This window comes from Pristis pectinata, chromosome 1 (assembly GCF_009764475.1).
Source record: "Pristis pectinata isolate sPriPec2 chromosome 1, sPriPec2.1.pri, whole genome shotgun sequence".
Lineage (NCBI taxonomy): Eukaryota > Metazoa > Chordata > Chondrichthyes > Rhinopristiformes > Pristidae > Pristis > Pristis pectinata.
Window position 1 is genome coordinate 89,546,944 of NC_067405.1, and position 27,146 is coordinate 89,574,089.

The 27,146-nt window shown below is 43.7% G+C and overlaps 1 protein-coding gene across 3 annotated transcripts in view; it reads left to right on the top strand.

Moving 5' to 3' along the window:
- The window catches only part of ltk (leukocyte receptor tyrosine kinase), a 137,936-nt gene that overhangs the window by 55,264 nt on the left and 55,526 nt on the right, over positions 1–27,146 (top strand). For 2 of the 3 annotated variants that reach the window (XM_052022499.1, XM_052022489.1), the window contains 5 exons: positions 14,765–14,875; positions 19,526–19,615; positions 21,261–21,435; positions 21,773–21,923; positions 26,811–26,945. In XM_052022499.1, the coding sequence (XP_051878459.1) occupies positions 14,765–14,875; positions 19,526–19,615; positions 21,261–21,435; positions 21,773–21,923; positions 26,811–26,945 (662 nt within the window). The remainder of the gene's footprint in view (positions 1–14,764; positions 14,876–19,525; positions 19,616–21,260; positions 21,436–21,772; positions 21,924–26,810; positions 26,946–27,146) is intronic. The other variant, XM_052022508.1, reaches the window with a different exon arrangement.

The following is a 27,146-nucleotide window of genomic DNA, read 5'->3' on the forward strand; positions in this document are numbered from 1 at the left end:
GAGGTTAGTAGGTTAATTGGCCAGTAGTGTGTAAGTGAGGGCTAGGATCTGGGGGGAGTTGAGAAAGTGGGGAAAATAAAAAATTGGAATAAATGTAGGATTGATGTAAATGGGTGGTTGATGGTTGGTGTGGACATGATGGGCCTGTTTCCGTGCTATATGACTCAATGATGTCATTCAGGCAAGATATTTTCTGCGCATGATTTTTCCTGGGGAAGTTCCCGACACAGTGTGCAGATGATGGATGGGAGCAGTGATCCAGACAGTAAGCCCAGCATATGCTGCTTTCACTGTTGTGGAAGCGACAGGTTCATGTGACCCTGAATTTGCCAGACCCCTGCAGTATCTCTGTGTGTCAGTGACAGGAAATGGTGCCGTCATGGTTACGTTACTAGATGAGTATTCCACAGGCCTTGATTTATAATCTGAACACAAGAACGCGAGAAAATAGGAGCAGGAGCAGGCATCTGGCTTGAGGTGCCATTCAATGCGATCATAGCTGATGTGCCCCAGGCCTCATCAGTGCCAGTTCTCCAACACCCTGAATTCTCGGACCTTTCAAAAAACCTTTTTAAATACCTCCATTGATCTCAGTGTAGAGAATTCCAGGGCAAATCTGGTGACATGAATTTAAATGTCACCATGGGAACTGGAGCACTTAAATTCAATTAATTAAACAATTAAAATTAAAGGCTAGTGTTGGTAATGGTGACCATGAAAGTACAAGACAGTTATTTCATTCAGAAGTATTCTTTCCTCTTACGTGGTCTGGCTTTGTGTTTCACTTCAGCCCCACATCAATCTAGCTGATTTTTAACTGAGATTGTCAAAACAAGCTAAGATGCTCAGTTGTATCAAATAATATCAGAATCAACAAACAAGAGATTCTGCAGATGCTGGAATCTGGAGCAACACACACAACATGCTGGAGGAACTCAGCAGGTCAGGCAGCATCTATGGAGGGAAATGAACAGTCGACGTTTCAGGTCGCGACCCTTCAGAGGAACTCAGCGGGTGGAGCAGCATTCATAGGGGGGAAAGGAACTGTCGATGTCTTGAGTCGAAATGTCGACCATTCTTTTTCCCCCCACAGACGCTGCTCGGCCCACTGAGTTCCTCCAGCAGATTGTTTGTTGCTCCGGATTCCAGCATCTGCAGTCTCTTGTGTCTCCAATACCAGCCAGACAGCTTGGCATCCAACTAGGCACTGGATACAGAACATGAGAAAGGCCTGCCCTGTGCAGTCAACCTTGTAAAACCTTTCTCATGGACATCTGTGGGCTATTGTCTAAGTTAGGAAGGCTGCTCCACAGCTGAGTTAAGAAAAAGCCTTATGTGGTCATACTCCAGGAAACAAGCCCCTCCATCAATATCCCACATCAATCTCTGGATAAATCCTGTGCCATTTACTGAATGGACCCACTAAGCAGAGGCACAATGGTGTGCAGTTGGAAACAGAGTGCATCAGAGCTTTGACCCGGACCCTTGGTTACCTCAAGGCACCCAGTCAAACTTGGGCAAACAAGCTACCAAAATACCACCTACCATCCTTCCTTACCTGATGAATGAATGAATGAATGCCATTTGGAAGAAGCACTGTGGACAGCAAGGGCACAATCTCCAGGTGGAAGATTCCAATGTCCATCACCAAGGTAGACCACCAGTGGCCTAGATGAGCCCACAAAAGTGTAGTTGCCAACTGGGTCTGGCTAGAGAGAGGCCATCAATGTGGTTTCATCATGTAATTGTGCTAAACATAATGGCTTCCAATGGAATACATCATGTGATGAAGCCACCTGGAATAGATTCAAACAAAGGTGGCAATCCCAACTCCACATGTTTTCAACAAACTGCTGAACATTGGGCCCAGCAAAGGATGTGGGATCAGTCTTGTGCTACAGAACTACCTGCACCTCCAGCCAAGCTGTTCCAATATATTTACAATAAAACTGACAATTTGGAAAGTTGCCCAAGTATGGCCTCAAAAATAACGAATCCAATACAATCACTAGCAATGTAATGGAAGGTGTCTTCAACAGTGCTATCAAGTGTTACCATAACCATTTACTGATGCCTAGTTTGCATTTCATCAGGACCACAGTCTTGATCCAAACATGACTAGAAGGCCAAATTCCAGGGAAAATTTGCAAGAGCCTCATGTAATATTATTTCTCTTATTGTCTACAACATTGAAGAAGGCCATTCAGATCATTGAATCTATGCTGGCTCTCAGAACATCCCCATCAGTCCTACTCTCTAACTTATTTCACAAATCCTATTCCCTCTCACATCCCAATCCCCCAATTCTCCTGCTACCCATCTACACGAGAGGTCAATCAACCTACTGACCAGCACATCTTTAGGATGTGGGAGGAAACTGGATCACCCAGGGAAAAACCACATGGTCACAGGAAGAACTTGCAAACTTCATGTATTTAGCACCCTGGTTTAAATATTGAGTAATTTGAATAGTTTATATATTTCAGATGCTGGTGTGGGTATTAGACTGAAATCTAATTGAAAGATCCACATAGATTAATGGCTACTTGGAAATGAGTTAAAAACTGGGCCTAATTCATGTGTTGAAATAGTGTATTGAACAATGGATACTAAGGAGTTAGTTACAGGCTAGAATGTAGTTGTCTACCTGAGCTTTTAATGTAAGGTCCCAATGGAGCTGAAGTTTCCAAAAGCAAACAGAAAGTCTGAAGATAAATAAAATATTAATTTCATCATCTTTTTAATTTTACTTCAGAAGTCTGTGTATTTTTAATTGAGCCAAGGCAGTTAGTATCTTGTGTCTATCGGTGAGTCAGTGCAATTTAATCTAATTTGCAAGTCATTTTCTCCTCTTGGTTGTTTACAGTGCCTTTCATTTCTTTTCAGTCATGGAGATCATGTTGTTTACTTGTAACTGCCACTGGCTTCTACTGGAAACAAACCCCTCATCCTATCACCTTGCTCCAGATCTGCCTTCCTACCATCATCCAGGGTTTCACATTCAGAAGGAACGTTGTCCTGAGGAGCATCTCATCCTGAGATGCTTTAGCTGCCCTCCTTTGCTCACTGGAGAAACATTTGCCACTAAGTTAGGAGGTGGATAGTTTAGATGGCAAACCAGTCCCGGAGATGATTCTTCACTGCATAGTCAAAGGTGCCAGATTTCAAAGGGGCCAGTAAATCAGGGCCAGACCTGCTGTTCAGCTGAATGTAAATGAAGAAGACTATTTCTCCCAGTGTCCGTGCCAACATTGCTTAACCAATTCTGCAAAATATAAGTCTGCTTCACTCCATTGCTCTTTATGGGACCTTGTGGTGCGTACTTTGGCTACTGCATTTCAATGCATAACAACAACAGTAATTGATTTATTATTGTCACATGTACTGAGATACAATGAAAAGCTTTTCTTTGTATGCCATCCAGACATATCATTCCATACATAAGTACAGCCAGGTAGTACAAAAGGAAAAATAACACAATGCAGAATATATAGTTAGAGTTACAGAGAAAGTGCAGTGTAGGTAGACAAATAAAGTGCAAGGGCCATGATGAGGTAGAGAGATCAAGAGTTCAACTTTATCATACAAGAGTCCATCCGAGAGTCTTATAACAGTGAGGTAGAAGCTGTCCTTGAGCTAGGTGGAATGTGTTCTCAAGCTTTTGTAACTTCTGCCCGATGGGGGGCGGGGAGAAGAGAGAATGACTGGGACGGGAGGGGTCTTTGATTATGTTGGCTGCTTTCCCGAGGCAGTGGTAGGTGTAGACAGAGTCAAACTTCTAAAGTAATACAGTCTGTGAAATGCTTGAGGAAGGTTTCCACTTACATAGCACCTTCCATGAACTCAGGGCGCCCATACAGCTGCCTGAGAAACTAATTCCATGTGATCAATGGTAACTTTCAAAAAGGAATTGAATAAATACCTGAAAATCAAGCACGTGCTCTAAGAGTTGGGGCGTAGGAAAGGAAGCTGTGATCATATTCTCTTTCTGAGGATGACACTGCAACGCTCCTAAGTGTAGTGAAATGGGTAAAGAATATGAGTGCATGGTTGAGAGGGGGCTGTAGATAGATGTAATTACAGGACGAGAAGTTTCCCCAGGAAGTTATCATTATAAATCAGGTCATAAGGATACGTATATCATAAATTATAAAAAACAGAATGTCTGACCTTTTGTGTATCATTGTCCAATTACTTCACACACTAATCCCACTTTGCCTGAAAGCCCATGGCTGATTCTTCCTTGCCACCATCATGGGATACAGCACAGAAACAGGCTCTTCCAAGCTCCCATTTTACACACTAATCCTACATTAATCCCTTTTTTTAAACATTCTCTCTACATTCTCATCAACTCTTCCCAGAATCTACCACTCACCTATATACCACAGGCAATTTACAGCGGCCACGTAACCTACTAACCCGCACGTCTTTGGGATGTGGGAGGAAACCGGAGCATGGACAAAACCCAGGTGGTGACAGGGAGAAGGTGCAAACTCTACGCAAGCAGCACCTGAGGTCAGGATTGAACCCCAGGTCTCTGGTGCTGCGAGGCAGTGGCTCTACTGGCTGTGCCACTGTGCCGTCCATCTCTCTGCTGCTTCTCTGATCTTCTCTGCTGCAGGATTTTGACTCAGTGATAGTGAAGGGATGTCAGGTATTAGTCAGGAAGAGACACCTGAGGTGATGATATTACCATGCACCTCTTGCTGTTCTGCTTCTCGTGGTAGACCTTGTGAGTTTGGGAGATGCTATTGAAGAAGACAGAGTGTTGCTGCAGGGCATTTGTGGGAATGGATGACTATGAATAATCAGTGGGGGTTCCAATCAAGCAGACTGCTTACACTTGGGGGAATAGCTATAATAAGAAATGCTGGAAATCCCCAGCAGGTCAGGCAGCATCTGTGGAGAGAGAAACAGAGTTAACATTGCAGCCTTGAAACATTGACTTTATTTCGTTCTCCACAGAGTATTCCGACCATTTCCTGTTTTTATTTCAGATTTATTGAATCCACAGCATTTTGCTTCCGTTGTTGTGAATGGTGATGAGTTTATTGAGTACATTTAGAGCATAGAACAGCACAGCACAGGAACAGACCTTTCGGCCCATGATGTCTAGGCCATCTATGATGCCAAATGAAACAAAATCCATCTGCCTGGACATGATCCATATCCATCCATTCCCTTCACGCTCATGTGTCTGTCTAAAAACCTCTGAAATGCCACTGTCATGTCTACTTCCACCACCACCCCCGACAGCACATTCCAGGCGCCCATCACTCTCTGTGTGAAAAAAAAACTTTGCCATGCACAAAGCGACATATCTCAGAACAGTATTGATACCCCATCCAGAATAAACCATCTCAGATCACCTCTGTTACCCCACACAGAATCACACACCTCTGATCACTGATACATTAACTCTTTTCCTTTTGGGACAGTAGCTGTCCAGGGAAGCAGTAAGTATTCATCCCACTCCTGAATGGACCCTCAAAATGTTTTGGAGAGGGAGGAAGTGAGCAATTTGCCACGTTATACTCAATCTCTGACCAGTTCTTATAGCCATTGTATTTATAGGACTGGATCCAATTGAATTTCAGATCCATGTGACTCTTCAAGATATTGACAGTCAGGGATAGGATAATGATAATGTGATTGCATGTCATGGGAAGGTGATTAGACTTCCTTTCACTGAATTCACAGTCTCTGAGTTGTTCATTAAATGTAATAACTCCTAGATTACTTATGGTATGTCCAGATGCTTGCAAATAACAATCTGATGACCTTAAAATCCCTCCTGAAAACAAAAGGCATCAGTTGGAAAGCTAGTCGTTTAACAGGATTCAACTGATCTTAATTTCCAGTTTGTTAAAATGCTGACAGTAATTAGTGGAAATTGTCTATTCATTAGCTCACTTCACGTATTACCAGAGGCTAACATGGCATAAAGTGATAAATTAGATTTATGGTTATATGTTGACACACAGTCCACCAGTCCTCCAAGGCTCATCCCATAAGGAAAACCTCCCACCTATCCCAACGCAAAGTGTCCCCAGCATGGTTACCTGCTTGTACATCCAGACCTAACTCTCTGAAAAGGCTGAATCCCTTATTCAGACGCACACATTCACAACAGACAAGGCTTTGTGTTGAGCTCCCAATCATAACACACAATCTTATTCTTATCTGTTGGATCCTATTCTGTTCTTTCATCCAACCTCTTCCACTCCAGCACAAACAACATAAGCACTCAGTTTAATTGAGATCAATCAAAACTCTGTGGTTCAAATCCTAACACAATCCAAGCCCCGTTCACTAATTCTCTTTCAGCACATATGCTAACGTTGGCTTCTTGAATGTGAACTCTACAGAGTGTGGTGACAGCAGTAATGTCAGAGGTAGGTGATTCTGTGCATGGTAACAGTAGTGATCTGGGATGGGTGATTCTGTGCAAGGTGACAGTCATGATCTTAGTCCTGTTTATACTGGGTAAGCTTTAGTTGCCCATGATGAGTGAGTGTACTGGCATATCTTACTTGGTCTGGGGTGATTGAATGTGTGTCTGTTGTGTGACTGTGAGGATCCAAGCAGATGAGTAGAGGCTATGTGCCTCTGTTGATAAGATCACACTGCCTACATTTGTCCACCTCTGATCACTATAGCTATACAGACCCAAATGTTACCCTGTACACAATCACCTGCCCCAGATCACTACTGTTACCCTGTACGCAATCACCCACATGAGATCACTACTGTTACCCTGTACACAATCACCCACCCACATCACTACTGTCACCCTGTACATAATCACCCACACTAGATCACTACTGTTACCCTGTACACAATCACCCACCCCAGATCACTAATGTCACCCCGTACACAATCACCCACATGAGATCACTACCCTCACCCCGTACACAATCACCTGCCCCAGACCACTACTGTTACCCTCTACACAATCACCTGCCCCAGATCACTACTGTCACCCTGTACACAATCACCTGCCCCACATCACTACTGTCATGCTGTACACAATCACCCACATGAGATCACTACTGTCACTCTGTACACAATCACCCGCCCCAGATCACTAATGTCACCCTGTACACCATCACCCACCCAGATCACTACTGTCACCCTGTGCACAATCACCCACATGAGGTCACTTCTGTCACCCTGTACACAATCACCCACATGAGATCACTACTGTCACCCTGTACATAATCACCCACCCCAGATCACTAGTGTCACCCTGTACACAATCACCCACACTAGATCACTACTGTTACCCTGTACACAATCACCCACCCCAGATCACTAGTGTCACCCTGTACATAATCACCCACCCCAGATCACTACTATCACCCTGTAGACAATCACCCATCCAGATCACTACTGTCACCCTGTACACAATCAACCACCCCAGGTCATTTATTGCGTCCATAGAGATCTGAGGTGGTTAATGTAGGAAGCATCATGTAGTGACCTGTGGTGAGTATATGCAGACAAAATGAAGACTTTTCTTGAGTTGCATGAATGTGGGAAGAGTGATTGGAGTAAACTCTGGATGATCATGGACTCTGTGACAGTGATGTTATGACCCAGGCAATTTTAGAGGGGCCTTGATGACGCTGAGGACAGTGTTGGTAAGGTTAATGTTCTAGACCATGTAGATATCAAGAGAGAGGATGTGTTGGAGCTGTTAGAAAATATTAGGACAGATAAGTCCCCGGGGCCTGACGGAATATTCTCCAGGCTCCTCCGCGAGGCGAGGGAGGAGATTGCTGAACCGTTGGCTAGGATCTTTGCGTCCTCGTTGTCCACGGGAATAGTACCGGAGGATTGGAGGGTGGCAAATGTTGTCCCGTTATTCAAAAAAGGTAGTAGGGATAGTCCAGGGAATTACAGACCAGTGAGCCTTACGTCTGTGGTGGGCAAGCTGTTGAAAAGGATTCTTAGAGATAGAATCTATGAGCATTTAGAGAATCAGGGACTGATTAGAGACAGCCAGCATGGCTTTGTGAAGGGCAGGTCATGTCTCACAAGTCTGATAGGATTCTTTGAGGAGGTGACCAGGCAGATTGACGAGGGTAGTGCAGTAGATGTGGTCTACATGGATTTTAGTAAGGCGTTTGGCAAGGTTCCACATGGTAGGCTTCTTCAGAAGGTCAGAGGGCATGGGATCCAGGGAGGCTTGGCCGTGTGGATTCAGCATTGGCTTGCCTGTAGAAAGCAGAGGGTTGTGGTGGAGGGAGTACATTCAGATTGGAGGGCTGTGACTAATGGTGTTCCACAAGGATCGGTTCTGGGACCTCTACTTTTCGTAATATTTATTAATGACTTGGATGAGGGGGTAGAAGGGTGGGTTAGCAAGTTTGCAGACAACACAAAAGTCGGTGGTGTTGTGGATAGTGTGGAGGACTGTCGAAGCTTGCAGAAGGATATTGATAGAATGCAGAGCTGGGCTGAGAAGTGGCAGATGGAGTTCAATCTGGAGAAGTGTGAGATGGTACACTTTGGCAGGACAAACTCCAAGGCGGAGTACAAGGTTAATGGCAGGATTCTAGGTAGTGTGGAGGAGCAGAGGGATCGGGGGGTTCATATCCACAGATCACTGAAAGTTGCCTTACAGGTGGATCGGGTAGTTAAGAAAGCTTATGGGACATTAGCTTCCATAAGTCGTGGGATCGAGTTTAAGAGCCGCGAGGTAATGATGCAGCTCTACAAAACTCTGGTTAGGCGACACTTGGAGTACTGTGTCCAGTTCTGGTTGCATCATTATAGGAAGGATGTGGAAGCATTGGAAAGGGTGCAGAGGAGATTTACCAGGATGCTGCCTGGTTTGGAGCGTATGGATTATGAGGAGAGACATGATAGAGGTATACAAAATATTAAGAGGAATAGATAGAGTAGACAGCCAGCGCCTCTTTCCCAGGGCACCAATGCTCAATACAAGAGGGCATGGCTTTAACGTAATGGGTGGGAAGTTCAAGGGAGATATCAGAGGGAGGTTTTTTATCCAGAGAGTGGTTGGTGCATGGAATGGGCTGCCTGGGGTAATGGTGGAGGCATGTACATTGGTCAGGTTCAAGAGATTGTTAGATAAACATATGGAGGAATTTAAAATAGGGGGATATGTGGGCGGAAGGGGTTAGATAGTCTTAGGTGTGGTTTAAAGGTCGGCACAACATGGTGGGCCGAAGGGCTTGTATTGTGCTGTATTATTCTATGGTTCTATGGACTGTAGTAATCTGAAATGGACAATTGTTGGCAATGTGTGTGTTGTAATCTGAGCAGGATATTTGTGGTGAGTGATCTGCAGTGAACGATTTGTGTCTGTATAGTGAGAGTGATCGGAAGTGAACAAACGTAAGCAGCGTGATCTGAAGGGAACAATTGTGGGTAGTGTATCTGTTGTGATCTAAGGTATGTTAATGTGTGACTGTAGTGGTCTGAGGTCTGCGAGCAGTGTGACTTTAATGATCTGAATTAACTAAATGTAAGGAGAGTGACTGTATGATCAAAGGTGTAGTAAATGATCCAAGGTGTGTGACTGTGGGCAGTGTGACTGATTGTTGGTAGTGTGGCTGCAGTGATCGGGGGTGCAGTGGGTGTTTTCGTGGACTGTGTGACTGTCATGATTTGAGCTGGGGGATCATTAGGTTGCAGTTTGACAGGAATTTGGGGCAGGTGGCCAAACCTTTGGTCAGAGTACAAGCTGAGAGAAGAGAAGAGGAACAAATTTTTTGGAAAGACGTCCAGAGTTTAGGGTGTCGATGGTGGGGCAAAGGAAACCAAAGATGGAAGTTTAACACCTTCATGCCCATCACAGCCCAAGCGTAAAACCTATGTCTGGCACAGTGGCACGGCTAGCAGAGCTGCTGCCTCACAGCTCCAGTGGCCCATGTTCAATCCTGACCTCAGGTGCTGTCTGTGTGGAGTTTGCATGCTCTCTCTGTGACTGCGTGGGTTTTCTTCAGGTGCTCCAGTTTCCACCGTTCACTGAAAGCTGTTTTCTAGCCAAGGTTTCCCCTGTACAACCCGGTTGCTAGCCATTTGAATTCCCCTCCCCATTCCCATACCAACCTGTCTGTTCTCGGCCTCCTCCACTGCAAGGGTGAGGCCAAATACAAACTAGAGGAACTGCACCTCCTATTCTATCTGGGTGGTCTACAACTTGGCAGCTTGAACATTGAATCCTCCAATTTCAGGTAACCTGCTCCCCCTCTGTCCCTTTCTCTCTCTTCCTGATGCAGCCAAGTCCTCTCGCACACAGTCCTCTCAGACCCCCCCCCCCGCATCCTCTAATCACCCAGTTTCTTTGCCCCTTTCCCTCTTCTCCCCTCCCCCTTCCTCCCATTCCATCTCCCCATCACCCACACACACACATCCCACTGTGTGCCCCCCCCACTGTTCCAATCTGCCCTCCCCGCCTCCCTTATTTGGTTCTATGCTCCACCTTCCTTTCCTATCAGATTCCACAATCTGCAGCCCTTTTATTGCCTCCACCCATCACCTCCCAGCCTCTGTCTCTATCCCTGCCCCAGTCTCCCCCTCCTGACTCCCATCTGCCAATCAACCCCTCCTTACCTGGATCCACCTATCGCTTACCAGCTCTCGCCCCAGCCCTCCCCTCTCACCTCTTTATGCTGACTATCTCCCCTCTATCTTTCAGTCCAGATGAAGTGTCTCAACCCGAAACGTCAACTGTCCATTTCCCTCCACAGATGCTGCCTGACCCTCTGAGTTCCTCCAGCAGTGTGTTTTTTTTTTGCTTTTGTTTCAGCTGTAGCTTGGTAGGGTTGTACCCCTGCGCTTAAGTTTGATTGGCTCTTTGAACGGGAGCAGGAGGAAACTGGAAGAAAATAAATGAAAGTGGCGCCTTTTTATTTGAACATAGTTGGGAGTTAAATTGCCTAGAGCGGATTAAATGAAAACCTTATCCTTGACTCCTAAATCACTTGCAAAAGTGCTCAAGCTTTCTGCTGGCATAATTTGTCAAGGACAAATATGGGTTTGCTCCATCATGGCTACCTAGCCTCTTGGGATGTGAGAATTAATCTACATACAAAAAAAAACTGGACTTGATCCAGCTGGATTCACTTTATAATTGCTTTGCTTAGGAATTCTTGGAGTTTGGGACAGGTTTCCTTGCATTACACCTTCCAGGTATGCACACTTGGAATATGCTTGAGTCTCCCATCTCCCACTCTTTGCCTTCTACAGAATTTAAAACTTCATAATACGAAAGATCTGTAACGTACTGGGAAATGGACAAACATGACCAGTTTAGTGTTGGTCCTTTCCTTTGGTTGTGTTTTGCGAGGTTAATTCATCATGCTGTCAATTATTCAGAAGGAGCCTCAACAAAAGGCTCTTTCTCTCACCCCAATTCCACCCCCCACCCCCACCACTGCCCTGCTTCCCCTCTCAGTCTCTCCCTGTCAACGATTTATGTGTATACATGCAGAGAGTGCGCAATAGGCGACCACAAAATGTTCCTCTATTACAAGTACTGATTGTATCATTACCAGGGTCTGCATTAATCATCCTTGAAAGCACTGTTAAAATGTAGCCTCAGCAGAAAAGGAACTTGCAGTTGAGAAGAAGAATTTGTACGTCCAATGAAAGAAAATCCAACACCTGTACTGAATTCTGGGTGAGGGGTAGGGTATGGTGATGATACCACAAACAATGGGCTGAAAAGCTCAAATCACCCACTCCACCCGCCCCCCCCACCCCCCACCACCAGCACCAACTCACCCACCCGAACTTGGCAGCCAGGCTGAGTAAATGTGAGGTGTTGTTCTTTGTAGCTCCAAGAGGCAGTGGCAGCGTGGTAAGAAAATGGCCCTGGCACACTGCCATGTTGGCACGCTGAAGAAGGCTTTCAGGAATCGCAATGGGTGTTGGTGTGTTTGGGGGGGGGGGTGTGGGGGGTAAGGTTGTAGAGCCAACCTCTGGCAATGCATTCTACTTTGGATTGTTAATTAAAGTCCCAAGTAGTGAGTTGTAAAAGTCCTCCAACTCTTTGAATAGTGTTATTCAGGCCAGGTTTCTGTCTTGGTCACGTGGGGTGATGAGTAAGAAACTATTTCCATGGGAAAACTGGCGGGGGCCCCCTTGGAGAGATGACAGTGAGCCAATATATGTTGAAGTGGCATTCACCCAGGCATCTTACCAATATAATGAGGATGTTTGATGAAGAGGGCATGTAGTCACCCTCTTTGAATAAGGAAAGCTGGAGGCATAAAGGTGAGGTCCCAAGCTGAGCTTTGAAAATTTTCTCAGACAGTTTTTAAAATGGCCCAATTATGGATAGAGCGTTGGTTACTTCACACAGCACAGAAAGTTTGTCTTTATCCTCTGGGTTCCCATTCCCGGTGAAGAAGCAATCACAGAAGCATGGATGTCAGTCTTTCTCTGTGATCTAAAACACTTTACAGCCATTTAAGTTATTTTTCATGTTTCCATTGCAGGAACTACAATAACCAATTTATTCATAGCAAGGTACCACAAAATGCAGTGTGCTTATGACAAATAATCTGTTTTATTGACTAAGGGAAAAACTATTGGCCAAGGCATTGAGAATAGCTTGGAGACACAAGAGATTGCAGATGCTGGAATCTGGAGCAACAAACCGTGTGCTGGAGGAACTCAGCGGGCCGAGCAGCGTCTGTGGGAGGAAAGGGATTGCCGACATTAGGGTTGTGTAGGGTTTCATTGTGTTGTGTTGTGTTGTGTTGTGTAATGTTGTCAATTCTTTCCCTGTCTCAGCTGCTGCTCAACCTGCTGAGTTCCTCTAGCAGATTGTTTGTGCTTGAAACTGTGCCTAAAACTCTATTAGTTCCACTCAAAAAGGGAAATAAAACCTCAGCTTAACATCCAAAAGGTGCAGTACTCAACAGAGGATGGCTTTGTGGCACAGCAGTTAGTGCTGTTGCCTCACACTCCAGTGACCCAGGTTCAATCCTGACCTCGGGTGCTGTCTGTGCAAAGTTTACATGTTCTCCCAGTGACCTGGTTTTCTCTGGGTGCTGTAGTAAATTCCCTACTACTTTTCAATGGTTCTCTCAAACTATATCATGTTTAAACTTGGAAAAAATTAGAAGTGGTACTGTTGATCCTTCGCTTAAGTTTGAAGATACTTGGAGTCCATTTACTCAATACTTCATTTGATATAGATCCCTCTTCAATAACTTTTCAATTTAGAGGAATGGAGTTGATGACATAATATTGCTCTGTTTCTATTGAGAAATTTCAGTCCAGTTTTTTTTTCTTTTTTTTGAAATTTTCTTTTTAGTTTGGTTTGATATTTACAATTTTTTTATTGATTTGGGGATTTTTTTTCTTTTCTTTTATATACACAATAAATCTTTTTCTTTCCTTTCTTTTATATTATATTCATCTACTAAGAGATTGTGAGATCTAAAGACTTTTTATCTCTTTGTATTACATGTACAATCATCAATGTTATATATTAATCTGTATTAATTTGGAAACTAATTAAAAGATTGAAAAAGAAAGGAAAGAAAATAAATTACCCATTAGCCTAGGTTAATGGTTAAGAGAAGTTGATGGGTACGTGAAAGAGAAAACAAGTTGCAGGACTACTGGGAGATAAGGGAAGGGGGAATGGGATTGATGGCATAGCTCTTCATGCTCTCAATGGTATAAATGGCTCCTTCTGTGTCATAATGAATAAAATAAGATAAATACTGTATTGAATTTTCACTGGATTATGTACTCTGAAAAGGGACTGGAACCCACAATCATCTGATAAGTAGAACAGAAAATTTAGCATAAGAGGGCAATAAGACACTGGGAATTTGGCTTCAAAGCAAACATTGGAAATCAGTCTGACGAGCAGACTTTGAGAAACATCAAGGGTTTTGCAGATAGGAAGGGAGAGGAAAATACATTACACTTTAAGTTCCTTTGCTCAAACTCTTATCCAAGACAGTGTTAAAGTCAACAGCAGTCAACTGCAGAGAGTAGTGGACTCAGCCCAATATATCACAGACGCGTCCTTCCCCACCATTGGTGGTATCTACATGAGGTGCTGCCTCAGGAAGGCAACATCAATCATCAAAGATCCCCACCATCCGGGCCATGCCATCTTCTTGCAGCTACCATTAGGCAGGAGGTACAGAAGCCTGAAGTCCTACACCATCAGGTTCAAGAACAGCTACTTCCCTTCAACCATTTTGTTCTTGAACCAACCTGCAAACCCTAATCACTACCTCAGTATAGCAACACTATTACCACTTTGCACTACAATGGACTTTGTTTCTTTTTGTTCCAATTGTGTTCTTTCTTGTAAAAGTTGTATATAATTTATGTTTAATTCATTTTTATCTTGTGAATGTTGTGTATCTGATGCTATGTACATGCAATGCTGCTGCAAGTAAGTTTTTCATTGCACCTGTGCATTATATGTACTGGTGCATATGACAATAAACTCAACTTTGACTTCGATTTTGACTTTGTATAAAGGTGATAAAATCCATCATCCGGTTCCCAGGACAGACCCCTTTCAACTGGACTTGGACATGAGCCCTAATTCTGGAACTGAATGAGCATTGCTCTAACATGTGACGTCACTCCCTGTCTTCTGTCTGACAGTGCCCTGAGTGTCTGTTGGCCAAACCACGTAAACCATCTCAGTCTTCCATGCACTACACTGAGTACTGCCAAAGTCCTGTGGGTGAAAGGATTTGGCACTGCCCCAAAGTCTCACGCAGTTGTGCAAACTCTCTTTCAGTGGCAGGTCTTGGGAATCATCCCACCGAGGGATCTGCAGCAACCGGGCAGACTGACCTTCATGCACCAAGCCAGTTGGAAACTCACCGACCAGAAGGGATTGCTGTCGATGGTAAGTAATAGCAGGATCAGCAAGAGTGTGTAGGAGGTGGAAGGAGCTGACAGATGAGCTTTGGCCACAAAGCAATACATGCAGAAATGTCATTGGGAAGTCATCAACTAGAATGTCATTTCATCTCACAAAGCATAAATAAATTCAATGCACCATCTAAGGTGAAATGATGGAAGTCTCTTTCAGCTGGCTATTAGCTTTTCATGGCAAGTGGACAATGGGGTTATTGAGTGTGGCACTCTTCCGGTTTGGGACTGAATATATCTCATCGCTCCATGCCTACATCTCTCTCTTTGCCCGAGTCTACCTGTCTGGCTGACTCTCTCTCCTCCAGCCTACATGGCTCTCTTACTGCCTCACTCCATCACTCTCTCTTTCTCACTTAGTCTGACTGTCCCACCACCACTACCAATCACAATACAACGTCAGGAATATTGTAGGAGTGGGGTTTGTTTTTTGTCATTCTAATTGTGTTCTTTCTTGTAAAAATTGTGTATAATTTATGTTTAACATGTTTTTCTTTTGAATGTTGTTTATCTGATGGCATGTGCCTGTGATGCTGCTGCAAGTAAGCTTGTCATTGCACGTGTGCATACATGTACTTGTGCATATGACAATAAATTTGACTTTGACTTTGAGTGGTGATTTTGTAGTAGGGGATAGGGGATGCTCCATCCTTGTTTGCAATACCTCTTCAAAGGCACCGGTCATTATCACTGCAAGCAGATTGTACTTTTAATGAGCAAAGTGTTGTTTAATGGGTGGAAAGCACATTGCTAGAAAAGTATGCAACAGGACAATAGGAATACATCTGCTGTAAATTTCTTGCTCCATTTCTTGTCATTATAAATCCTGGTGATCACAGTGTTAACCGAATTGGCTGCAACCATGTTGAACCTGAAGCAACCTTATACAAAATATAAGATCCTTAAAGTCTCATAAAAGAACCTTTCCCTGGAAAACTACTTTAATATGACATGGCACCACTAGTTATTTATTCCAATGAGTACTAACAGCAACAGTGAAGGAGCCTAGAGGTGCTCCTACACTTTTCCTTGAAGCAACAGATACGTAACAATAAATGGATCAGTAAAATAGCACCTTGAGCAGGCATTGAACAGCATGGGCTTCTGAGCTATTGTGTACATCACTGTAATGAAAAGCCTCTATTACAATTGGGACAAGAGTCATTATGTCGACATTAAAATTGATTGCATTACCAATGAACCCCCTATTCTAAATTAATAAACAGGCACCACTAATAACACTGCAGTCATTTGTAAACTATCTATTAATTAGATTCCATTACAGGAGTGTGACCAATTCTGACAGTATTTATTTATAGATTGAATTAGTAACAGTGAGACCTGTCCCCAAGCTCTTTACTAATAGCTATCTCACATTACAAATCATGTGGAACACAACCTACACTAATAAATAGATTCCATTAATTGCAGGGAAACCATTCACACTGTATGTGTAGGTAAATTAATTCCAGTGTTAATAACAAGACCCATCTCCACACCACATATCATGTTATCTGTCCACACAATCAATGTCAATACAAGGATTCCATATCAACAATACCCCTAAAAACTCCATTAATAAATAGATTTCATTATTGACAGGATAGCCATCCACCAAGTTATTATTAATAATACTATATTGCTAAGAGTGAGGCTCATCCCTCTGCTTATATAGTGAATTCTTTTCTGAGTAGATGTATCCTTGACTCCTTATTTTTTTCATCAGCACCTGTTGTCCCTCAGCAACATCATCTGAAAATGGAGTATTAGATTCTAGAAATAGACAGAACACAGTTGTCTTTATTGGTAAATTTGGTAAATTGACTTATTATTGTCACATGTACTAAGGTACAGTGAAAAACTTTGTTTTGCATGCCATCCATACAGATCATTATATCCCATCAGTACACCAAGGCAGTCCAAAGGAAAACAATAACAGAATACGGAATAAAATGTACAGTTACAGAGAAAGTGTAGTGCAGGCAGATAATAAGATGCAAAGCCATAATGAGGTTATCTCACCACTATCTGTTGATCCCCTCTGCACCCCTCAACTAACAGAAATTACCTGTCTGCTTGCCTGACATCCATTTCTGGAAAGTCCAAAGCTATTGTCGTTAGTCTCAAAAAGAAAGAACTTCCCTGCTCCATTCTCCTTCCCAGCAACAGTCTGAGGCAACCTTTATTGGAAAGGGGTGGGAATTTAAAATGGCGAGGTTTTGTTGCAATTGTGTAGGATGTTGGTGAGATCATTCCTGGAACACTGCACACAGGTTTGGTCCCCTTACCCAAAAAATAAACTGGTATAGCAGCATTGGAGGTAGTCCAAAGGAGATTTACCAAACTAGTTCCTGGGATGAGAGGGTTCTCCTATCAAGAAAGGTGAGACTGTTTGGGTCTGTATTCCTTGGAGTTCAGGAGAATGAAGGGGGACCTTATTCAAACATTGGGTTTGAGATGTTTTCACTTGAGCTGCTTCCTGTTCCGTATTTGTGCTGTCATAGAGTCATACAGTATGAAAACAGGTCCTTCGGCACAACTGGTCCATTCTGACCAAGATGCCCCATCCTAGCTAGTCTCATTTGCCAGCGTTTGGCCCATAACCTTCTAAACCTTTCCTATCCATGTACCTGTCTAACTGTCTTTTAAACGTTGTTATTGTACCTGCCTCAACCCCTTCCTCTGGCAGCTCAATTCCACATATATTTCACCCTTCGTGTGTGTAAAAAAAAATTGCCCCTCAAATTCCTATTAAATCGTTTCCCTCTAACCCTAAACCTATGCCCTCTAGTCCTTGATTCCCCAACCCTGTGAAAAAGACTGAATGTAATCACCCCTTCTATGGCCCGCGTGATTTTATATACCTTTATAAGATCACCTCTCTGTCTCCTACGCTGCAAGGGACGAAGTCCTAGCCTGTCCAACCTCTACCTGTAACTCAGTCCCTCAAGTCCTGGCAACATCCTCATAAATCTTTTCTGCACACTTTCCGGTTTAATAATACCTTTCCTATAACAGGGCGACCAAACCTGAACACAATAGTCCAAGTGTAGCCTCACCCGCATCCTGTACAACCGCACCATGACCTCCCAACTTTTATATTCAATGTCACTGTCACTAAGGCTCTATTTCCACCTCCGCAATATCTCCAACCTCTGCCTCAATTTTATCATATCTCCTGCTGAAACCTCTGCCTTTGTTTTCCAGACCATCGTATTATCTTCCACATAATCCTATAGTTACCCTATGGTCTATCTTGTATCTTGCTCCTTTCCTCTACCGCTCCGATGCTCCCTGTCTGACAACAGCTAGTGGCCTGGCAACTCCTCAGTTTTCCAATTCTTGTTTTCAAATCCAGCATGGTGTCCTCTCTATCTCTGTAACCTGGAACCCTCCAAGTCTGGCCTCTTGTGCACCATCAGATTTAATTGCTCCACTATAGGCAAAGTCAAGTTCAAAGTCGAGTTTATTGTCAAATGCACAATTACATGTATGAACAGGTGCAATGAAAAACTTACTTGCAGCAGCATCACAGGCTCACAGCATCAGATCAGCAGCATTCACAAGAAAAACATCAATTAAACATAAATTACACACAATTTTCACAAGAAAGAACACAATTAGAACAAAAAAAAGTCTATTTTAGTGCAAAGTGATCAAAGTGGTCATAGTGTTGCTAAACTGTAGTGTTATTAAGACCCTGAGCTTTGTAATTCCTGAAACCTTTTTTATCCTTTTTAATCCTTGTGGATACACCATAAAGCCTACCACATTGACCAAGCCTTTAGTTTTTCTTACATGGCTTGGTAAATTTAGTTTGAATATTCTCCTTTAAATTAATTTTGGAGATGAAATATGCTGCAAGATGGCAATTTGCCATTGTTAATAAGTTGTGCCTTTTTTCATATACTATATCAATGATTTTGCAAACCTTTTTTGTGTCTAACTGAGATCATGAGGAGGAAAAAAATTGAAAGCAACGCTGAAAAGATTCAATAAACAATGGCGAGAGGAGGCTTGAGCTAAGAATAAACACCAGTATAGAACACTTAGGTAAAAAAAAAATTACTTTGCTGTAAATTCTAATTCTTTGAAAGAATAGTAGTCTCAAGACTTTGCAATCAGCAACCAGATCTACAGTACCCATTGCAAACCTATTGGTACTGCACCCATTGCTTATGATATTACAGCAACTGAAAAAACAAGAAGATGCTGGAGGAACTCAGCAGGCCAGGTGGCATCCGTGGAGAAAAACAGATGGTCAACGTTTCGCATCAGGACCCTTCTTCGGGACTCCTGCCTGCTATTAAAGCAACTGCCATTTACTGTTCTCAGTTGTTTGTGAAGTCACATCAATGGGATGAGCTTGGAGTTTAGTTTGGAGTTTAGTTTGGAGTTTAGATTAGAACAGCCATAATTTAGTTGAAACTGAAGGATAGGACAGGCTTAATAGGCTGAATGGCCTGTTGTTTTTCTGTATTTTTTTAGTGGTGACACACTGTCAGGGTCAACATATTTGACTGTGGTTATCAGCCCCATGCATCACCATTGTAATATCAGCTATGGGTCAGTTCTTTAAAGTGCTCTATTATTCTGTATAACTCTACCTTTGTTGCCTTCACAGGGAGAGAATCAGTGACATTGGAGGGTGACTCCGTGCATCATCTTGAAGATCTTCCATTTCTCTACCCAATGCCAGAGGTTGCTCCATCAGGTAATAATACTGAAAAAAGTGTACAAATGGGCATTTATACCAATCACAACAAACGTCTGAGTGATTCATGTACAAATGTAGCAATTCTGTGAACATCAGAGGAGCTGTAGAGGTTGCAGTGATTGACAGTTCTCAGGAGGAGTCGCTGGGCAGTTATCACAGTAACAGTGGACGTTATTTGGATGCCATTATTTATTGTGCAAGTTCTGGACAACTGTGTGTCCACACTTCTGTAACCCATGCGTTATCTGTAATATGTGTTGTGTAGAGAATGTACCAGCTCCCAATATTATTCCATTATATGGAACGAGCTGTCAAAGTAAATGGTTGAGGCAGGTACAATAACAACATTTAAAAGACATTTGGACAGGTACATCGATAAGAAAGGTTTAGAGGGATATGGGCCAAACATGGGCAAATGGGACTAGCTTAGATGGGCATCTTAGTCGGCATGGATGAGTTTGGCCAAAGGGCCTGTTTCCATGTGTATTGCTCTGTGACTCCATCGTCATTTTTACCTGGTTTTTCAAGTTAATGTTTGACTTCACCCTAAACTCTGCTATCTATATCCTAACTCGCATCAAGTCCTGGTCCCCCATTTGCCCTGTGTTCAATGAGCTACACTGGCCTCTGTCCAGTCTTTAAATATCTCACCCTTGTGCCTTCAAGTCCCTTGGTCCTCCATAACCCTGCTTCCTCTTCCTGCTCTGGAATCCTCCAAAATCTTTGTGAACCAGTTGTTGCAAAATTGCTCCTCCTATCACCCTACCATTGATGTTCTTGTTTTCAGTTGTTCAGGCCAAGCTCTGGAATTTCCTCCTCATATATATCCACCTCTACCTCTCCGTTTTACTTAGACATTTTTTAAAAGCAACTCACTTGTTCTAATGAAAGGTCACCTGTCCTGCCAGAAACATTGACCTGGAACATAGGATCTGTTTCTATCTCCAGAGATACTACCTGATCTGTTGAGTATTTCTAGTATTTCTGCTTTTATTTCAGTTTTCCAGGGTCTGCAATTTTTTTTAACCTTTCGATTGCCCAGAATTGCCCATCTTGCTCCTCTGTCCGATGGTATTTCCGCATGACTCTGTTACCTTGGTCACCACCAAAAGTTTCAGTTCCCCTTCTTGTTTTGTGTATTTGCAGATGACACCAAAATTGGTGGCATAGTGGACAGTGAGGAAGGTTGTGTAAGGTTACAATGGGTTATTGCTCAACTGGGAAACTAGGTAGAAGAATGGCAGATGGAATTTAACTCAGACAAGAGTGAAGTGGTGCATTTTGGAAAGTTAGACCAGGGCAGGACATAGACAGTGAATGGCAGGGCCCTGGGGAGTGTTACTGAACATAGGGGTACAGTTACATAGTTCCCTGAGAGTGACAACACAGGGTAGTGAAGAAGACATGTGGCATGCTTACCTTCACTGGCCATGGCACTGAGTACAAGAGTTGGGATGTCATGTTACAGTTGTACAAAATGTTGGTTGGACCTTACTTGGAGTATTGTGTGCATATTCATCTGTCTATCTTAAAAATCTCTTAAACGCCCCACCGGATCTGGGTCGTGTTTGCTTTGTCAGCCTGGAAAAGCATGCGGTTAGGGATGGTTGTGTGAAAAACAACGTACCTCTTTATACTGCAGACTACTCCGACGTGGCTTGGCTGTTTACATCATGTGGGGCAAGTGGTCCAAATGGCCCCACCCAGGCACAGTGCACCAATGCCTACCGCCATACCAACATCTCCGTAGGGATCGAATCGGAAGGACCTCTCAAGGGCATCCAGATGTGGCAGGTGCCAGCAACTAACAAATATGTGTAAGCAGAACCATCTCTATTGTCGGCACAGGGATGTGGGGATATTGAAGCAGGATCAGGCTAAGCTGATCTGGGGCAAGGAGCAGGGAGACTTCCAAACCAGAGACTGCTGGTCTTATTGTATCCTGACTCCAGTAGATTCCTCATTGTTTAATCCTTCCTTTCATCCCAGTCGATACCTTTCTCTGTTTACTTCCAAATGTAATTCTAATGGGATTCCACTCCCCTGATCACAGCATTTCCTCACTGTTAGTCAAAGCCCCCGATCCCAGCAGTGCCTCACTGTTAGTCCCAGCTTCCTGATCTCACTTGTCCTTCACCAATCCCTCTTCTCCAGAGTGTCCGCTTATGGAGCAGCTGGAGGCAAAGGAGCCCGGAACAGCAACAAGAGGTCACATGGAATCTTCATTTCAGCCATCTTTCATCTGAAGAAAGGCGAACTTCTTTATATCCTGGTTGGACAGCAAGGAGAGGATGCCTGCCCAGGGGTAAGCGGATTGTCTTTCATACCAGATGCATCAGAGCACAGGGCTGTTGCAAGCAAGCGGGTGTCTGACTCACACGTAGTGTGCAACCAGGGCAGGTGTATGAGCAATATGCTATTAGAACACTGGATTCATGCACCAATTTTGAATAGGATCCAAGGAAAACATATAAAACTGCAGATGCTGGAATAGGACATAGAACACAGAACAGTACAGCAGAGGAACAGGCCCTTCCCTTCAGAGAAACGATGTCGTCAACTAATTAAGCTACTGATGCCTAATTACACTAATCCCTTCTGCCTGCACATGGTCCATATCCCTCCATTCTGTGCACATTCATGTGCCTATCTGAGACCCTGTTAAATGCCTCTATCATATCTGCCTCCACCACCACAGCTCATTCCAGGCACCCACCACTCTCTGTGTAAAAAAAACTTGCCTCGCACATCTCCTTTGAACTATCCCCTTCTCACCTTAAATGCATGCCCTCATTTCGACCCAGGGAAAAAGATACCAGCTGTCTACCCTATCTGTGGCTCTAATAGTCTTATAAATTTCCATCAGGTCTCTCCTCAGTCTCCGCCGCTCCAGAGAAAACAGCCCTAGTTTGTCCAACCTCTCCTTATCGCACGTGCCCTCTAATCCAGGCAGCATCCTGGTAAACCTCTTCTGCACCCTCTCCATTGCCCCTACATCTTTCCTATAATGGGACGAGCAGAATTGAATGTAATATTCTAGATGTGGCCTAACCACAGTTTTATAATCTGAGACAAGAACAGGAGTGCTGAAAGAACTCAGCCAGTTATGAGGAAGGGTCACTGACCCAAAACATGAACAAGTTCCTCTTTCCACTGATGCTGCTTGACTGGCTGAGTTCTTCCAGCATCTATGTTTTTGAAAAGATCCAGATCTGATCAGGGTGTGTGTTATCTTGCTTTGTTGGTGGTAAGGCAGGAGATGGCAGCACATCTGTTGCTGGAATGTGTTGTTGATGGGAATATTCAGACTATTCGACACCCCCGAATATTTGGTCAGAGATTGATGTGGCAAATTCATTGATCTTACCTCCTCCTGATTCAGGATCCATGTAACAGTGACTGAAAAAGGTTGGTCAAACCTATCTCACTTAAAGCTGGAACACAAACTACGGCCTGACTTTCCTACCCTGGGACGTTTTAAACAATCCGTGCCGCTCTTTTTCTGTGACATGATTCAAGGTGGTCTCCAGTATGTCCGAGTTTAGAATTATGATCATTCAAGAGCTTGAAGATCCTGAGGTCTTGAATGCCGCAGTTTTAGAATTAACGTCTGGAGGAGGAGGGATTAGCTACGTTGGCACAACATTGTGGGCTGAAGGGCCTGTTCTTTGCTGTACTGTTCTATGTTCTATGTACTATGTAATTCCCGTCCTTGATTTTGTATCCTGTAATGGGCTTACTTCCTCTTTTGCTAAGTTACCTTGCCTTCTGTAACCCTACGTATCCATGATTTTAATCACTCTGGATTGATGGCTGCACTGGAAAGAAGTGGTGCACTGAGTGATGTACACTGAGTATGTATCACATGAAGTTAGATGGATAGACAGTGGGGGGAGTCAGGTCCTGCCCTGGGTCCTCATCCACAGCCTTCACAATGCTCCTCCTGGTCTCCACAAGCTTCCCCTGATGACATCGTGGGTTGGCTCCTTGCTGGGAAATCCCGGGACTGTTGGCAAGACTGAGTGTGGGATAGCCAGTGTGGAGTGGGTCAGGCAGGACTGAAGGGAGGATGGCAAATGGGGCTGGACTCATCCAATACACAGGCTAGGTCCCTGTGTCGTGCACAAGAAGCCCGATCATTGATGTTAGGAGTGAAGTAAGGAAATAAAAGCAGAAAATGTTGGAAAGATTCAGAAGGTCAGGCAGCATCCGTGGAGGGAGAAACAGAGTTACATTTTCCAGTCAGAGACCCTTTGTCAGAACTGGGAAAGTTAAACAAAAACAAGTTGGTTTTATTTCTCTTATTTTTATAATATAGATAGGTCATTCAGTCCATCAAATCTAGGCTGGATTTCAAAGTAATCCCATCAATCCTATTCCCTCGCTTATTTTCCTGTATCCCGTCTCACCTGTCTATAAACTTCCCCAGATTCTACCACTCATCTACACACTAGGGGCAATTTATAGCAGCACGTCTTCGGGATGTGGAAGGAAACCTGAGCACCTGGAAAAAACCCATACGGTCACAGGGAGAAAATCCAAACTCAACACAGACAGCGTTGGAGTTCGGGATGAGACCTGGGTCACTGGAGCTGGGAGGCTGTGATTGCAGAGAGGGAGGGGCAGGTATAGATTGGACAAAGGGAATATCTCTGATAGGGTGAAGCCAGGTTTACTCAGGTCATAGAGTCATACAGCACAGACACAAGCCCTTCAGCCCAACTGGTCCATGCGACCAAGATACCCATCTAAGCTAGTCCCAATTGCCCACGTTTGGCCCTTTCCTATTCATATACCTGTGTAAGTGTCTTTTAAATATTGTTAACCTCAACCACTTCATCAGGCAGTTCATTCCATATATGGACCACCCTCTGGGTGAAAAGGTTAGAACATACAGCACAGGAACAGGCCTTTTGGTGCACGATGTTGTGCCAGACCAACTAACCAAGTAATTACATGCCCAACTAAACTAATCCCTTCTGCCTACACAGCGTCCATATCCCTCTATTCTCTGCATATTCATGTGCCTATCTAAGAGCCTCTTAAACGCCTCTATCGTATCTGCTTCTGGCAGTGTATTCCAGGCACTCACCATTCTGTGTAAAAAAAAACTTGCCCCTCACATCTCCTTTGAACCTACCCCCCACCCACCTTAAATGCATGCCCTCTAGTATTACACATTTCGACCCCGGGGGAAACATACAACTATCTACTCTATCTATGCCTCACATAATCTTATAAACTTCTATCAGGTCTCTCCTCAGCCTCTGCTACTCCAGAGAAAACAACCCAAGTTTGTCCAACCTCCCCTTATAGCACATGCCCTCTAATCCAGGCAGCATCCTTGTAAACCTCTTCTGCACCTTCTCCAAAGCCTCCACATCCTTCATGTAATGGGGCTATCCTTCCAATAATAGTTCCCCTCAGATTTCTAGTAAATCTCTCCCCTATCACCCTAAACCTATGACCTCTAGTTTTCGATTCTCCAACCCTGGGGAAAAAGACTGTGTGCATTCACCCTATCTATGCCCCTCATGATTTTATACATCTCTATAATATCACCCCTCAATCTCTTGCAGTCCAATAAACAAAGTCTCAGCCTGCTTAACCTCTCTCCACAACTTAGCCCCTTGAGTCCTGGCAACATCCTCGTAAATCTCCTCCGCACTCTTTCCAGCTTAATGGTATCTTTCCTATAGCAGGGTGACCAAAAATGAACGGAATATTTCAAATCCGGCCTCACCAACGTCTTGTAAAAGATGATGTGAGTGTTTACAGAGCTGCGTGGTTAATAGATTAATAAAGGCAGTTAGAGAGAAAGAGAACAAAGAGGCATGTAAAAACTGTGAAATGCAGGTCAGAGCTGCTACTGAAACCTGAAACCAAAAGGATAATGCTGGAAATACCCAATCAGGCAGTGTCCGTGGAGAGAGTAAAACAGTCAATGTAATGGATGGATAACCTTACTGTGGAATTACTGGAGAAACATAGAACATAGAACACTACAGCACAGTACATGCCCTTCAGCCCACAATGTTGTGTCGACATTTTATCCTGCTCTAAGATTTATCTAACCCTTCCCTCCCACATAGCCCCCTATTTTTCTACCATTCATGTGTCTAAGAGTCTCTTAAATGTCCCTAATGTATCTGCCCCCACAACTTCTGCAGGCAGTGCGTTCCACGCACCCACCACTCTCTGTGTAAAAAAACGTACCCCTGACATCCCCCTTCTACCTTACTCCAATCACCTTAAAATTATGTCCCTTCACGTTAGCCATTGTCGCACTGGGAAAATGTCTCTGACTGTCCACTCGATCTATGCCTCTTATCATCTTGTACACCTCTATCAAGTCACCTCTCATCCTCCTTCTCTCCAAAGAGAAAAGCCCGAGCTCGCTCAACCTATCCTCATAAGACCTGCTCTCCAATCCAGGCAACATCCTGGTAAATCTCCTCTGCACCCTCTCTAAAGCTTCCACCTCCTTCCTATAATGAGGAGACCAGAACTGAACACAATACTCCAAGTATGGTCTGACCAGAGTTCTATGGAGCTGCAACATCACCTCACGGCTCTTGAACTCAATACCCCGACTAATGAAGGCCGACACACCATGCGCCTTCTTAACAACCGTATCGACCTGCGTGGCAACCTTGAGGGATCTATGGCCGTGGACCGCAAGATCCCTCTGTTCCTCCACACTGCTGAGTCCTGCCGTTAACCTTGTATTCTGCCTTCAAATTCGATCTCTCGAAGTGTAACATTGAGTTATCCGAAATTTTTGAGTGACTTTATTCCACGTGAAGTTACGGAAATGCTTCTATCCATAGAAAGTGGCGTAACTGTATAAATTTCTCCCGTAAGCGGCAATTGATGCTCTGTTGGCTATTTTTAAGCCTAAGGTTGATAGATTTTTGATAATGTGGTATTAGAGAAATGGGGTAAAGCAAGTGTTGGGAGTTAGATCAGAGATCAGTGCTAATTTCAGTGAACAGCGGAACATGGTATAAAAGGCCCACTCCTGTTCTTCTGTAACTATGTAACCTCTCAGCATATCCTTTTGTTTTTGTTCCTTCATATTTATGTAACTTCCACTTAAGTATATGATATAAGAGCGAACTACGGTCAGTAGAATGGCTGAGCATGTCCAGCAAGGTCTTGAAGCTAATACTATTTCTGCTTCTCTCTTTAGAAAGACCCCATGACTCAGAAGATCTGCTTGGGAGAATCTTCCATCATTGAAGATGATTACAATAATAATAATAAAGCCATGTTAGAATGGGCAGGAGGTGGAGGTGGAGGTGGTGGAGCAACATATATTTTTAAGGTATACAAACTCTTTTGAGATAGACAACTCCCACACATGCATTTATTTAAATGAGGGTTCATAATTACCACAAAATACAGGCTTTCATTCCATTTTATAAGAGAGTGAATGATATACTGATGCTTTCTTGCCTTTAGATTCTGTATTTCAGATAGGGAGTGTTAAACACTCACTCAGTTACCTACTGTGTATCTGAATGGG